The sequence below is a fragment of the Eschscholzia californica genome, unplaced genomic scaffold (assembly GCF_041429995.1).
Source record: "Eschscholzia californica isolate CP2 unplaced genomic scaffold, dmEscCali1.0.p SCAF_4, whole genome shotgun sequence".
Classification (NCBI taxonomy): domain Eukaryota; kingdom Viridiplantae; phylum Streptophyta; class Magnoliopsida; order Ranunculales; family Papaveraceae; genus Eschscholzia; species Eschscholzia californica.
This window is the reverse complement of record NW_028238461.1, coordinates 35638907-35652872: the sequence shown is the minus strand read 5'-3', so window position 1 is coordinate 35652872 and position 13966 is coordinate 35638907. Positions and strand designations below refer to the sequence as shown.

The 13966-nt window shown below is 37.0% G+C and overlaps 3 protein-coding genes across 5 annotated transcripts; 2 read left to right on the top strand and 1 right to left on the bottom strand.

Annotated features, from left to right (window-relative positions):
- The first annotated feature begins 312 nt into the window (after window positions 1–312).
- Window positions 313–1432, top strand: LOC147544340 (protein ANTAGONIST OF LIKE HETEROCHROMATIN PROTEIN 1-like). Its single transcript, XM_086635681.1, has 2 exons — window positions 313–451; window positions 600–1432. The coding sequence occupies exons 1-2, from the start codon at window positions 313–315 to the stop codon at window positions 1430–1432; spliced, it is 972 nt and encodes a 323-aa protein (XP_086491807.1).
- A 487-nt stretch (window positions 1433–1919) lies between these two features.
- On the top strand, window positions 1920–5244 carry SKL2 (shikimate kinase like 2). Its single transcript, XM_086674137.1, has 8 exons — window positions 1920–2316; window positions 2673–2863; window positions 3338–3532; window positions 3718–3779; window positions 4034–4100; window positions 4196–4314; window positions 4594–4770; window positions 4977–5244. The coding sequence occupies exons 1-8, from the start codon at window positions 2059–2061 to the stop codon at window positions 5084–5086; spliced, it is 1179 nt and encodes a 392-aa protein (XP_086530263.1). The 5' UTR covers window positions 1920–2058; the 3' UTR covers window positions 5087–5244.
- Window positions 5245–5579: 335 nt separating this feature from the next.
- On the bottom strand, window positions 5580–13159 carry LOC147544338 (inactive poly [ADP-ribose] polymerase RCD1-like). Of its 3 annotated transcripts, none has more exons than XM_086674134.1 (8): window positions 12877–13159; window positions 12309–12361; window positions 9050–10296; window positions 8028–8269; window positions 7643–7737; window positions 7181–7357; window positions 6980–7078; window positions 5580–5979 (listed from the first exon to the last, which is right to left on the bottom strand). In XM_086674134.1, the coding sequence occupies exons 3-8, from the start codon at window positions 10171–10173 to the stop codon at window positions 5920–5922; spliced, it is 1797 nt and encodes a 598-aa protein (XP_086530260.1). In that variant the 5' UTR covers window positions 10174–10296; window positions 12309–12361; window positions 12877–13159; the 3' UTR covers window positions 5580–5919. The 3 variants fall into 3 exon arrangements, with proteins under 3 accessions (XP_086530260.1, XP_086530261.1, XP_086530262.1); XM_086674135.1 differs by having other exon boundaries at window positions 12309–12356; window positions 12877–13121; XM_086674136.1 differs by lacking the exon at window positions 12309–12361 and having other exon boundaries at window positions 12877–13107.
- Between the last annotated feature and the right edge of the window lie 807 nt (window positions 13160–13966).

Genomic DNA, 13966 nt, shown 5'->3' with positions numbered 1-13966 from the left:
CTAAAATTATTGGCCTCAGCTCAGCCTCTAAAATTCAGCTCCAGCCGCAGCCTCTCTTGAGGCCGAAAATTTGAATTTGAAATTTGAACTTCCCTCTTTTCTACCATATTAAATATTATTAACTATCCAACCACCATATTAAATATCTCATATTTCTCTATAAATACATCTCCCTTTCTCTACAAACTCATCAAACTTCATCTTCTTCTTTCTCATCAAACTTCATCTTCTTCTTTCTCTACCATGGATCCTATGAATATTATGAATCCCATAAATCCTTTGAATCCCATGAATTCCAATTTTACTTTATTAATGTTGATGTTTGAAGAAGATGAATGGGCTCGACAAAGAGATGACGATGATCGTAGAATGTTAGAAGAAATGGAAAATAACGCTACACGAAAACGTTCTCGTCATGTTGGTTCTGTTTTTGGTCGCCAAACTATAGATCGTAATAGACAACTCGGCCATGAAAACATCATGAGAGACTATTTCAATGAAACTCGAACTTATGATGACACATTGTTTCGCACACGGTACAGGATGAATCGTGGTTTATTTTTGCGTATTCTCAATGTTGTTGGGGGGTACAACCCCAGATTTACTGAAAGAGTTGATGCATTTGGGGCAAAAGGGATGCTCACCTCATCAAAAAATAACAGCTGTTATGAGGATGCTTGCATATGGATGTGCGGCCGACTCACAAGACGAATATTATCGGATTGGTAAGTCTACTATCATTGAATCTTTAAGAGAATTTCTAATCGGAGTCATCCATGTGTTCGGCCCTAGATACTTGAGAGATCCGAATGAGTTAGATATATCTAGACTCCTAGCACTTGGTGAATCGCAAGGATTTCCTGGAATGCTAGGGAGTATCGATTGTATGCATTGCGAATGGAGTAAATTTCCTGCCTCATGGCACGGATCCTACACTGGCCATGTCAAAGCCCCAACTATCATCCTAGAAGCAGTTGCATCGTCAGACCTCCATATATGGCATGCATTTTTTGGGATGCTTGGATCCTGCAATGACATTAATGTTCTTGAACGTTCACCGGTTTTTGATCAACTGTTAAGCAATGAGAGTCCCCCAGTTAATTATGTAGTTAATGTCACACAATATAATATGGGTTATTATCTTGCTAATGGGATATACCCTCCATGGGGTACTTTAGTTAAAACTATTGCTAATCCACATGGTCCAAAAGAAGCATATTATGCCAAAAGACAAGAGTCGGTTCGAAAAGACGTTGAACGAGTTTTTGGTGTACTGCAAGCTCGTTGGGGAATTATTCGGGGACCGTCACGTTGGTGGGACGTAAAGACCATGAGTGACATTATGAAGGCATGTATCATAATGCATAACATGATTATTGAAGAGGTCCAAATGCTACAACCAATATTGAGGGATATGAAATGGGTCCGTTAGAGCGTGGAGAAGACTTATCGGACGAAGTGCTTGAACGTGTAGGTCGAATTAGAAGCCAAGATACTCATTCTCGGTTGAATGCAGATCTTATTGAACACTTATGGAATACGAGATCAAACGATGACAATGAATAACTTTTGGTCGTTGGATTATTAGTATTGTGTTTTCTATCGTCGGATTATTAGTTTTGCGTTTTAGATCGTCGGATTATTAATGCAAAAGTCGGTTTGTATTAATATAATTTCATTATTAATGGTTGTTTTGATTTTTGTTATTTTTTAGCTTTTTTTTTAATTTTATATTTAATTATTTAATGTTTTTATTTTTATTTTTTTTAAAAAAAAAAAAAAAAAAAGGTAGATCTGAAACCAACGGCTAGATCTGTCCCCAATGTGACCGTTGGGGACCCCAACGGTCACATGGGGACCCCCTTCAGTCGCCCCTAATGTTAGGGGCGACTAATGTTGGGGCTCCAGCCTCCGCTCCAAGCTGCTGGGCTTGGAGCGCCGGGCTGGGGCAGGAGATGCTCTTACACCGTTAAAAAACCGTTTAACCTTTATAACGTTGCTCTCCGATTCCTAATCTTAACGGCTCTCTTATCCTCTCACTCTTTCTGTGTCACAAAAATGGCAGCTCCTACTAGTCTTCTCCCAACAACTATCTGCCTGAACTCCCAAAACCATCTTAAAACCCTAGAACTCTCTATTCCACCCAAATTCAATCTTTCAAACGGTTCCAACCTTATTTTCTCCTTAAAGAAGAAATTCTGTTTATCTCCCCAATCTCATCTTCAAATCAATAGCTTCGTCCCTTTTAACAGATTGCGATGCATTTCATGTAAAAGTTCTCTCTCAACCTTTTCCATTAACACTAAAGATTACGAGGTAATGTAACAAAAAACCCTATTTTTCCTTCTCTATTTGTTTTTATACTTCCATTCTCTAGTGCAAAATTATGGAAATTAAAATTGAAATCAACCAACCTGAAAATTTATGATGATTACCCAAATGGAGCTTCAAAATTCTGACTACCCAGATTGAATTTTATGGAAAATTCGATGATTAATCTACTGGAGGCTCAAAATTTAGACTACCCACATTGACATTGATGAAAATTTTGATGTTCATCTTTATCTATCATAATTTTCTCTAGAACTTTTGTTGTTTGTAATTGTAATTAGTTTGTTTTTGTTGGTTGCTGTGAATTGAGAATATATTTGTATGTAAAAACCCTAATGCAGTTTTCTGATGGTGGTGCTGAGGTAGAATTGAGGATACAGTTAGGAGTCAAAGATGTTCAAAATTCTAAAGATATTTTTGTGGATGCAAATGAGAATTCCTTAACAATCAGGATGAAGTCCTCTGGGTCACTTATTACTCTACTAGAAACTACTGATTTATATGGGAAGATCAAGCCCGGAGAAACTATATGGTTTGTATAAATGACTTCTAATTTGTTATCGAGTGTTATAAAAATTGATATCGATGAGTTATATTGAAATGAGTGAAATTTTAACGTTCCACCTTTAGCAGCCGGCTTAGACAGGATTATGACATCCAAGTACGAACTAGATCCTCATTGACTATCTGTTCAAGTTCTTGACAGTGGTTTGTCTAAGTAGAGTCGTTTACTGGCATGTTATGGTTTTCTTCCCCACCAACAACAATGTTACACCCCGAAATAGAACTAAATAGAGAGAGATGTTAAACAATACCCATAAACTTGTGTTTTCATGAAGCATCATGTGTCGAGAAAGACACTGTCGAGATGGTAAGGGAAGACACAGCGTTGTTTTAGAGAAAGCTAGCGACGAATTAACTTATATATGTATATGCATCAATATGTATTGCTAAATCCAGTACATGATTGAAATTAATTTACTCTCTTATATTTCTTTTCGGAAAGGTATATAGACGAGGACCAACTAGTTGTAAACTTGAAGAAGCATGACCCGGACTTGAAGTGGCCTGACTTTGTGGAATCATGGGAATCCCTTAAAGTAGGAGTTGTTCCGCTGCTAAAAGGAACATCAATTTATATAGTTGGGGATTCAGCTGAAATTAATCAAAGTGTGGCTAAAGAACTTGCTAGTGGTATTGGGTATGCTTCTGCCTTATCTACTCTGTTTACCTATTAATTTGTTGAAGGAAACTGTTATATTTGGCTACTCTCAATTCACTTGCTAAAGAATGTTTTTTAACCTTATTTAAAACCAAAACATGGGTTTTATTTTTTACGAATACATTGATAGATGACATATGAATGCCTGATTACTGATCTCTCAGGTACACTCCACTTAATACAAAGGATTTGCTGGAAGCTTTTGCTAAACAGACAATCGATGCTTGTGGGTTTAACTATACTGCACTTCCTTTACTGGTTGTTGGAATCGGTTTTCTTTTATTTCATGCCCTTATAGTACACATCTTCAACCCCCCAACTTCTGAACTCCTAGTCGTGTGTTCAAATATTAGGTGTTCGCTTATGGGCCATAAAAATATATGGACCTGGTTCCTAGGTTTAGATATCTCTTGCTGGTTACCAGATACCACATACCTCGGCCCCATCTTTTCATGCATTAACTAGTTTTGTTGCTTCTAGGGGTAACAACAGAGGGTGTTGATTCTGTAGCAGAAGCTGAAAGTGCTGTTCTAGAAAGTCTTAGCAGGTACAAACAATTACCAGATCAGATGCTTACATTCTTTTCTTTCTTTTTTCTCGGAGAGAAGAGGACACGCTTATAGTGTCTCTATTTACATACAGTCATGTCCGTGCTGTCATTGCAACATTAGGGGGACACTATGGAGCTGCTCGAAGAAGTGATAAGTGGAGACACCTTTATTCAGGATTCACGATATGGTTATCTCAGTCTGAAGCTACTGGTAAGGTATCTGCCTTTTCTTCTTCGTGTGGGTCAAACGATGCTTTCCATTTATAGTTGTTCTTTTTATGGTTCTAGAGTCGCTCGGAATCTAAACGGAGGCTGCATTGAACCAATCTTATACTCATTAGTATAAACCCGAAGCAAGTAGGCCTCTTGGAAGGGTACCATTAGTAGGTTACCTCGAGTTCGATCATCCCATGCTCTGAATAATGGAAATGTAATTACTTGCTCTCGATGGAATTGTGTATGTGCTGCTTTAAACTAATTTTCCGTGCAGATGAAGATTCAGCAAAAGAGGAGGTTAAGATGGAAATACTAGATAGGAGTAAAGCATATTCAAATGCCGAAATGGTTGTCAAAATCGGGGAGTCGGGTCCTGATCTTGCTCAACCTGTGGCACAAGCTTGTTTGAGTGCTCTTAAAAGATTAATCTTATCAGACAACAAACTTCCAGGTAATTTACCAACATTTGGTTTCACTAATGGGGTTTTTTACTTTCTAGTGAATTCTGGATGCGACGTAGAAAATATCATTGAATTACCAAAACCATTTTTGGAGAAATGAAATTCATAAGCTTGTTTGGGAAGCTCTTGTTTTCGACATTAAACTGCCAAAACTAATATGAAGTCGAACTCACGTACTTAACTATTATCTTTGAAGGAAAGAAGAGTCTCTACATAAGGCTAGGATGTCGTGGCGATTGGCCAAACATCAAACCTCCTGGTTGGGATCCATCAACTGAGAAGAATTCACCTTCGGATTTAGCTTAAACAGTCAAGAGCGATGATGGAATATATGTAACTTGTCATGGAAATGCTGATCTCTGTAAAACCTTCACCTTTACTGATTTATGCAGGTAGCCTACATTTTGATGTTTATGGCTATGTTCTTTTATTAAATTTTGAATGAGTTATCTTGGTGTTGCAAATATTACTTCTTACTATCCTCCATCAGAATCTTAATTCTTTAATCCAAATCAGGGCTTTCAACCTAAATTTTGAAGAGAATTTTACTCCGATTCGGAATTTGAATGGGCATTTTTCTAACGCCATTCCCATCAACTGTTTTTTGCAAACCCGAACAATTTTAAAATCAAAGATACCCATTATCCATCAATTCACCAAGTAAAACGCTGATATGTACATTCCCCAAGATGAAATTGAGTGAAGGAACCAGCGATGAACTCACAGCTTTTTTTGTTGTTGAAAGAGGAACTCACACCTTAGGAGGTGCAACACATACCGTAGAAGAATATATCAAGGCTGAACAAACGGTTTGCACATTCCATCAGATTGTTACCCGGCGTTATTATATTTTAAAAAGAAAAGAAAAGAAAAAAAGGGGGCAATAAAACCAAAAGAAGCCAACCATACAAACATTCAAGATTGTAAATATTAAAAAAAAATGTAATTTATGTATCTGAAATTCCTGAGAACCCTAAAACGTATGAAAATCTTTCATGTCGACGCATTTGCCTGCAATAGACACCAACAAGACCTTACAGTCATATTGTTATTCCCTTTTACAGCAGAGCTGCAGATTTTTTCGAACACAAGTATATATGCACCATTGCAGTATGAAGGGAGAAATCCTATCTATTAGATCAAGGTTCTTTCTCCTGTTCCGGCACTACTGTTCCACAACCAGCAGCAGCAGTAGTTAACTGCATATTCATATATAAATAAACTATTGTGAGAATTAATAACCAGACGACAAATTAAATAGCTTTTCAAATGCCAGTCATTAAATAATGTTTGAAATGGAATCACATATTTTTGAATGCTACAAGATCATTAATTTCGTGGGTTACTGTTGTTGATATGACGACATCCCTTTACATGTCTTAGGGTCCACAATATTTAAACGGACCTCGCTTAGGTAAACCTAGAGTGACAATCATGCTGTTTTCAAATGTAACATGTACAGAACCGTGTGTACATGGGTGAACATGGCGGCCTCAGAAAGGCAATGCTGAGATATGGGTAAGTTACGCAGAATAAGAGGAAAAGGGAGAACAGCAGCTGGAGACCATCCATCAACGTAGCTCTCCCTTTTTGCACTTCTGCTAAAACGAACTTATGGTTTCCGTGTTGGGGCACGTCCAACTCAGCCTACAGCTAGCACACAATGTAACCCTTGCTGATAGTAATCTACAGACTATATGCAAGATGCCATCAGAGAATGTTATTACCAAGAATCAGAAGACGAACAATAAAAGTTATGCTAAGTTATCAAAATATCATCAAAATGGATAATATGTTAAGTTTGTGGCCATCCAACTCTAAACCAATTGCCAATGAGTAGAGAGAATCTAGACAATTTATTCTTGGTTATTAGTTCACTCTTCTCCCACATGGGACTATTCTCACACGCCCCCTCACGTGTGGCGTTTTTTGAGCCTAAGACGTGTTTTTTTCCGAGTGACGTGGAGCACATGTGGCATTTAAACCTGTCATGTGTGGCCTAGCTCTGATACCAAGTGAGGTTTGTGGTTATCCAACTCAAACTCAATTGGGCAATGAGTGGAGAAGACCTAGACATTTTATTCTTAATTACTAGTTCACCCTTCTCTCATGTGGGCCTATTCTCACTTTGTCCAGTTATAATATGAATAGATGCAGCGGTGTTAGATATGCTAAATTATCAAAATCATACAAACTTACGTTGCTCTTCCGAAGACTAATGATCGTAGACCTCAATAGACTATCACCAATTATGCACCTCAACCTTTGCACAAACTCTTCCCGGCTGATTGTTTTCCTCTGATTAAAGCAAAATAAACCTTATTAAACTCTTCAAGGAGCATGCCTTCTGGGGGACAGAGTAGGGTATCGAAAAGGAACGGGGGTTTGTCAGTCCATTACCCTAAACAAGTCATAATGAAGATTTACTGAATCCATAGCCTTTGGTGGAACTTTATCCTTGATAGCTGCAAAAACAGTAGGAAAAGCCATCCATGGTGATTTTGGAACCTTCTGAGGTTTCGATTCAGTAGTTGGTTTTAATCCCTGAGTCTGAGTTGACGCATTACCATCTTCCACCTAGAAAAAGAGAGAAGTAAAATTTTGTTAACAACAAAAGGTAAATATCAATAGAAATAATCTCACTGGGACACAACCAGTGATGGAGAATATCGTATTCCTTGCTGCAAAGCTCAAACTATTTAAATACATCGGTTTTTAAGTAAAGAGAACCAATTCGAAAATAATAGATTTGAGTTTTAGAACGACAAAAAAAGTACGCAATTTTCATCAGCTAATTTTAATCTAATACAGATCGCATTATTATAATTAAGATTCAACTACAGCTTCAATGTGGAGTCTTACTGGGCCAAGAGGAGAGAATTGCTGGAATCGCAGTTGGCAAGCAGAATTTGTGACCATAGACCCGTCAACTCTGTTCTGATTTGAAACTAAACGCTCTGTATCATAGAACCATCAGTAAAAAAAGAAAAACAAAGCTCAAGTATTTAAGAAGCTGAAATAGGAATAACAGAAATTTCTATCCCCAGACCAAATAGTAAACATGGCTGAGTAGCATGTAATACATCTAAACATTATAAACCAGTTACATGATCCAAATACAGAAATTGGATTTCATTATAAGTACGTAGTTATGTACCACAGCAGAAAAAGGACTTCATTCCTGATAGTAAAGTGAATTTAATATCACATAAATAAATAAAAAATAGGTCTATATTGCAAATATCACCTTTGACATTAGGAGGCGCCCTGAAACTGACAGCGAACTCAGGAAAGATGTGAGTGTTCATATTCACATTCCATATTACATAATGCTTTGGATTTTGAAGATCATCTACACCACTATCAAAATTTTCGCTACTAGGGTGAAACTGTTCAGATCCTGCATTCACAAGTTCCATGTTTCCCATAATAACACGGCACAACAAGAGATACCGTACATCATTTTCGTCAACATCACAATACCTTGAGCTGCAACAGGGAAAAAAAAGGCATAAGAAAAAGTAACCTACGCAATGTCTCTATTCAACAACCTATTAAAGTTATTGCAATTACAAACACGTCTAAGCATAGGCAGGTAGTGATATTTTAACTTCAACAGACCACACCTCAGAATAAACAAATTAGATATGAAGGATAATATTAGGATATTATTCATTGGTAAAATAAATATGAATTGTCATTGAGCTAATTTTAATTTTTCATATCACTCTTATCTTTATAGATCTCCTACATTGCATGTAGAGGCATATGCCTCAAGGCTCTACTCGAGGTGAGTAGGTTTGTACTCACCTTGAGACATAGGCACCTACAACCAAGAAAAGATGTTCAGACTGATTGAGTTTATGCAACATTAGATACCATTGTTTGTAAACACTAGAGAATTACATTATTATAGCAATGATGGAAGTAAGAAAGTACTATGATATGTAACTCATGTTGTATTATATAATATTTCTCTTACGAAATTAATGTACGAGTTTTACGAATTACGCATTGATAAATAAGCATTAAAACGAACGCTTTTCCAGAGCAAACCGCCTCCAGAGGGGAAAGACATTTTTCTAAAACCAATAAAAGTAAATCTCCCATTCTACTAAACTGAATATAAATATATATCTAGTCTATTGACCTCAATTGGTTCCAACGATAAAAACAGTCAAACTAGTAGCCAGAAGAAAATAACAAGTACACGGCAACTTCCACATAACTAAAGGTGAAACTTCATAATCTCTAGACAAAAATATGCACCTGATATTGGAGCAGTCAGCCGAGGTAAGATGAACACCATGCCCATATCTTGGGCTAGTTTTGGGCAATCCATCAATCCCCAGTCCATGCATCAATATCCTAGATACTGCTTCTTTCGAAGAAGCAAGCCAAGCATACCGAACATTTGCACTGCCACGATATTTTTTTGTGATCTCAACCTGCTTCAGGAAGAGCTCCAATCGAGCCTGTGCTGACATACCCGAACCATGCTGTATTCCAGATACATTTTTTGCACTTAAGAGTGAGCCCATACCCTTAAGAAACATTTTCTCCACATGGTCAGAGGACAATTTCTCATGCATAGACTCTAGAATTGGGTTTTGTGAGGCATTCAACAATTTCGTCTCCCCACAAGCCTCCTCAATTTCATCTGGCTTTTCCTGACTGCCATCCTCTTCCATCTCATGACAGAAGCTAGCAGGTTTTCCATCAATTTTAAGCCTTTTAACACGTTTAGTTGACCCTTCAATGTATTCCACAGGCTTCGAGCTAGCTGCAGTCAATTCAATATCTAATTGCAACTTTATTTCATGCGTCGCATTTGGCTCAGAATGGAGGAGTCTGTTATCATTCTCAAACCTGGGCTGAAAGCACTCGCGTGATTCATCAGCATCACAATAAAATTCAGGGAAGAAACAACTGCCTCCTTCATCAATCCATGCAATTGGGTGTTGACAACCTGTCTTCAGATCAATCTGAACCATGTGAAGAAAGTCCAAAACAGACCTATAACCCTCGAACTCCACTTCTATGGCTGCCTTCTTAACCATAAAATCTTCTTTAACCAACCCAACGGTATTTCCTGGAAGATCTGTCCATTTCCCATTATCATAAAACATTAATCGTTGCGGCAACCCACTCTTCATAAAATTTGAGTAGTTTTTCAGCAAAGATTTTCTAACATGAGACCCACGTCTGTCATTGGATTCAACCGACCTCGCCCGCTTGCCTAGTTTCTTGGAAGGCAAGTTTCTGGAGCATCGTTGTGCTCCAATTCCAGCGGCTCCACTAAGATGAGAAGCACGACGAGCTACTTGCTCTCTCTTTAAATGAACAACAATTGTTTGGCCATTATCCAATACCTTTGCGCTCTTCACTTTCATTTTTCTGTATTAAACCAATTCCTATGCACAGATCTAACTCCACAAAGTCGAACTACTATCTACTGTACAAGTTCTAATCTAGATGAACCTTACAAAAATCATGCCGACGAAGTGCACTCCTCCCTGAAAAAGTTAGTAGTCAGGATTTTGTACACATGACAATGTCACGGATCATTAACCAACAAAAAAGGAATAACAGAACAAAAGAACACCGATATACAGCGGAAAGTAAGATAACATCGATATGAACCTTCCACAGATAAAATGTTTAATTATTCTGTTTTGGTATTCACATTTTCTAGAACACGATACTACTATAGTCTATAGACTTAAATCATTTGATGTTGTTCTGTATATTTTCTTAAGAGCCTTCTAGAATGGGTAGAGAGTGGTCCCATGGTAAAAACTGATGAGAACTGGGGCATAGAGTGGGTAGGGTTTTGATGAGGATGATCTGCATGTGAATAAAACCTTACCCCACTCAGATTAGAGATAGTATGGAACTTTTTCTTTATTGGTATTTCTGTTTATTGCTAAAATCAATGACCGTTTAATACTAATCCAGACATCCTAGCTCTTACAAATACAGAAATACAAATAAACAAGAACAACAATAGAAAGTGGAAACCGATAGTAAATAAAATTATTAAGCAGTTAAGTGAAGCATTAAATGTAGACACGGAAACATACAATATTTGTTTCACAAATGCTAAAAGAACGAAGTAACGCATCGAGTCCAGATCACGGGAAAATCAATACACGTGACGATTGACGAGCACATCATCCACCATTTTAACAGAATGTTGTAAGCCACTATGACCATAAACTCAAACAAGCATAGGAGCACTGGACAAGTAGTCAAAGCCATATCATAACGGAGAAAGTGGTTTTTTCAATTTTAATAAATTATAACACCAAGAAACGTAAGCCAGACTTCTATCGCCTAAACAATGTCAACGGTTACCAACTTGTGTAATAAAGCGTCGGCAAAATACACAAACGCAAGGACCCTGTCACCATCTATGGTGATCGATCTTGGAAGTAACTAACGACCCCCGAGGCCTGAGCCTTTTTCTTTTTTTTCTTTTTTTTCTTTTTCTTTTTTTCTTTTTCGTTATTTCTTCTTTTCTCTCATGTTTTATGGAGTTCTCGAATTATAGTAAAAGAAATATATATATACATTGAAGTTTTTCCATTTAAATAATAACTATGCTTATGTACGTAGAAGCCCTTCTATATAAGTTTATTAAGAAAAACATAATTAGACAAGCCTCGCATCAAACTACGTAGCATCACATCTCACCCGCCATCTACTTCATACTTTCCTGCATGGCTGCATCATAGCACAAAAACCCGGAAATCTATTTGGAAAATAAATATTTCATAGCATCTGCTCTAAACAAACTGCACACAGATGGCGTCCGAATTAAACAAATCTGAGTCATGGACCTACATTTAGCAGTGCATCTTTTATCATGTTTGAAAATTGTATACAATAATGAGGAAACAGATTGCCCAATTGTATTCATGCCGCCTTATTCCATTAAAAAGAAATGTAATTCAGCAATCAAAAGACTCAGTGAAGTACTGACAAGTAATAATAGCTCAAAACAAGAAAGTAACATATTGTTTCACTAGAGAATCATACACTTACTAATAAGGAGACTAATTAAGGGCGCAGGCACACTCAAGGCACATCCTACTAAATTCTTCTTACTAAAATGAAGTACGTATTTCATAGCGTATTAAGTGTTTTACTTCTGTCTTCACCGAAAATGCCGAATTTAGTAAGACATATCTTTTCTGCATATTCCAAAGCGCAAAAAGCATATACGTTCATAAAGTTACTTCACCTTCGAAGTTCCAACACACATACCCAACATGAAGTCAAGGTACCTGAGGTGCTTGGCTTGCCTTAAGCCCTTAACTAGACTGCTTATAAGTAATAACATTTCGGTGAATACAAATTCGAATCGAACAAATTGCAGCAACAATAACTTGTGATTCATCACTTTGTTTGAAAGAAGCAAGAAGTCCCACTTTTTTTAACGAGTATATATAAACAAAAAAACACAAGTAATTGATTCCACGTAAGCACATCTTTAACGCAAAAAACCGCAAGTTGAAGAACATACCATAATTCTGCAGTTAGTGTTCATTTTTGTACAAGTCTATCTTCTTCCCTGATCTTAACAAAACATACGGAAACAAAAAAATTCCTTTCAGTCAAGTAGAATTTCACCCCAAAACTCCTGAACTAGAAGTTCAAGAAACAAGGTCACAAAAGACTCAAAACGGCACCGTGCTTTCGGAATCAAATTTTTTCAACAGGCTCAATCAAGATAGATATTGAAATCAACCGTTTGAAATAACCCTTCTCCAAGAGCCTAAAGCCTTTTTTTCAGACCAGTAAATTAAAGCTTTTTGAAAAAAAGAAAGAAAAAAACTTAAACTTCTTCAATACATAATCTCAAAATCAATCAACTTCATTAAGAAATACAGCCAATTTGGAGATCAAACAAACAAGATAAACCAATATCAGCAGAAGTAATTTGATTAAATAATACAACTCACAATATCCAATCAAACAGTATCAAAATTGAACTCTTAAAACAAGAAAATTGCAGCTAAAACCCTAGAAAGAATAGAAAAATGAAACAAAGATCAAAGATATCCAAATGCCAATTGTAGGAGAAAGATTACCTGATTTAATGAGAAAAGATCATGAAAAGAGGCTTAAAAACTACGATTTTCATGGGAAAAAAGGGTTTTCTTGTCTATCTTGGAGAAGGGGAATAGATTAGAGAACCTTATTTCTCTCTAGAAGAAAAGAAGAGTGTTGACGGCGTTAAAGAGAGAAAACGTCCGTAAAGTCGGCGTGTTGAGTACACCGTTACTTGGGCAAAACGCAAGAATATTTTACAAAAGAAGTATGCAACTAACTATCTTGTTCCATATTAGGAGCATCTTTCATTAACCTGGGCCCGCCACAGACAATTCTAACCTCTTAAGTTTGAGGGTAGCTTCTATAGGCGCCTCCCAAAATTGTTGTAGGCCCCCTAACAGAGTTGGACTAAAAGATCAAACTCCGACAACTGTAGGTCAAATGTAGGCGCCCCCCATTTCGGATTGACAAAGTTTGAGGCCCAAAGCATGTCTTTGGACGGGGGGCCAGTCCAAGAATAGACGGATCGTCCAGTCCGAAAAGTTGAAAATCATCTGATTAGGGTTCTTCTCTTCAAGCTTTGGTTTACATGGATTAAAGCTACGTTTTTCGTCTTTTTACATAGATTCAAAAGCTGAAAAACAACATAAATGGTTAGGGTTCTTTTTTTCAAGCTATGATTTTCATGGATTTAAGTTATGGTTTTCATCTTCTTCCATGGATTCAAAACCTGAAAACAAAAAATAGTTAGGGTTCTTTGTTTCAAGCTATTGTTTTTATGGATTCAAGTTACGGTTTTCTTCTTTTCTCGTGAAAATCATCTGAAATGGTTAGGGTTCTTCATTTCAAGCTATGGCTTTCGTGGATTCAAGCTATGGTTTTCATTTTTCCATGGCTTCAAAAGCTAAAAAACCATAAATAGTTAGGGCTCTTCATTTGAAGCTATGGTTTTCATGGATTCAAGCTACGATTTTTTCTCATATTCAAAAGATGAAAAAATCATAAATGGTTAGGGTTAATGTAATCGGGCAATGGTCAGTCAAATCTGTGGTTTCAGAGAAAGTAGAGAGAGAGAGAGAGAAAGAACAAAAAGAAGAATGAAAGAAGAAAGATGAAAAGGAAAGTGGG

Bases quoted from the DNA above. Each gene is read 5' to 3' on its own strand.
- LOC147544340 (XM_086635681.1), top strand. From the start codon at position 313: ATGTTGATGTTTGAAGAAGATGAATGGGCTCGACAAAGAGATGACGAT. The intron at 452-599 runs GTAATAGACAAC...GTACAACCCCAG, and splicing joins TGGTCGCCAAACTATAGATC to ATTTACTGAAAGAGTTGATG.
- SKL2 (XM_086674137.1), top strand. From the start codon at position 2,059: ATGGCAGCTCCTACTAGTCTTCTCCCAACAACTATCTGCCTGAACTCC. The intron at 2,317-2,672 runs GTAATGTAACAA...ACCCTAATGCAG, and splicing joins TTAACACTAAAGATTACGAG to TTTTCTGATGGTGGTGCTGA. The intron at 4,101-4,195 runs GTACAAACAATT...ATTTACATACAG, and splicing joins GTTCTAGAAAGTCTTAGCAG to TCATGTCCGTGCTGTCATTG.
- LOC147544338 (XM_086674134.1), bottom strand. From the start codon at position 10,173: ATGAAAGTGAAGAGCGCAAAGGTATTGGATAATGGCCAAACAATTGTT. The intron at 7,358-7,642 runs GTAAGACTCCAC...CTCTTTTTCTAG, and splicing joins AATTCTCTCCTCTTGGCCCA to GTGGAAGATGGTAATGCGTC. The intron at 7,079-7,180 runs GTAATGGACTGA...TGCTTTAATCAG, and splicing joins TTCATTATGACTTGTTTAGG to AGGAAAACAATCAGCCGGGA.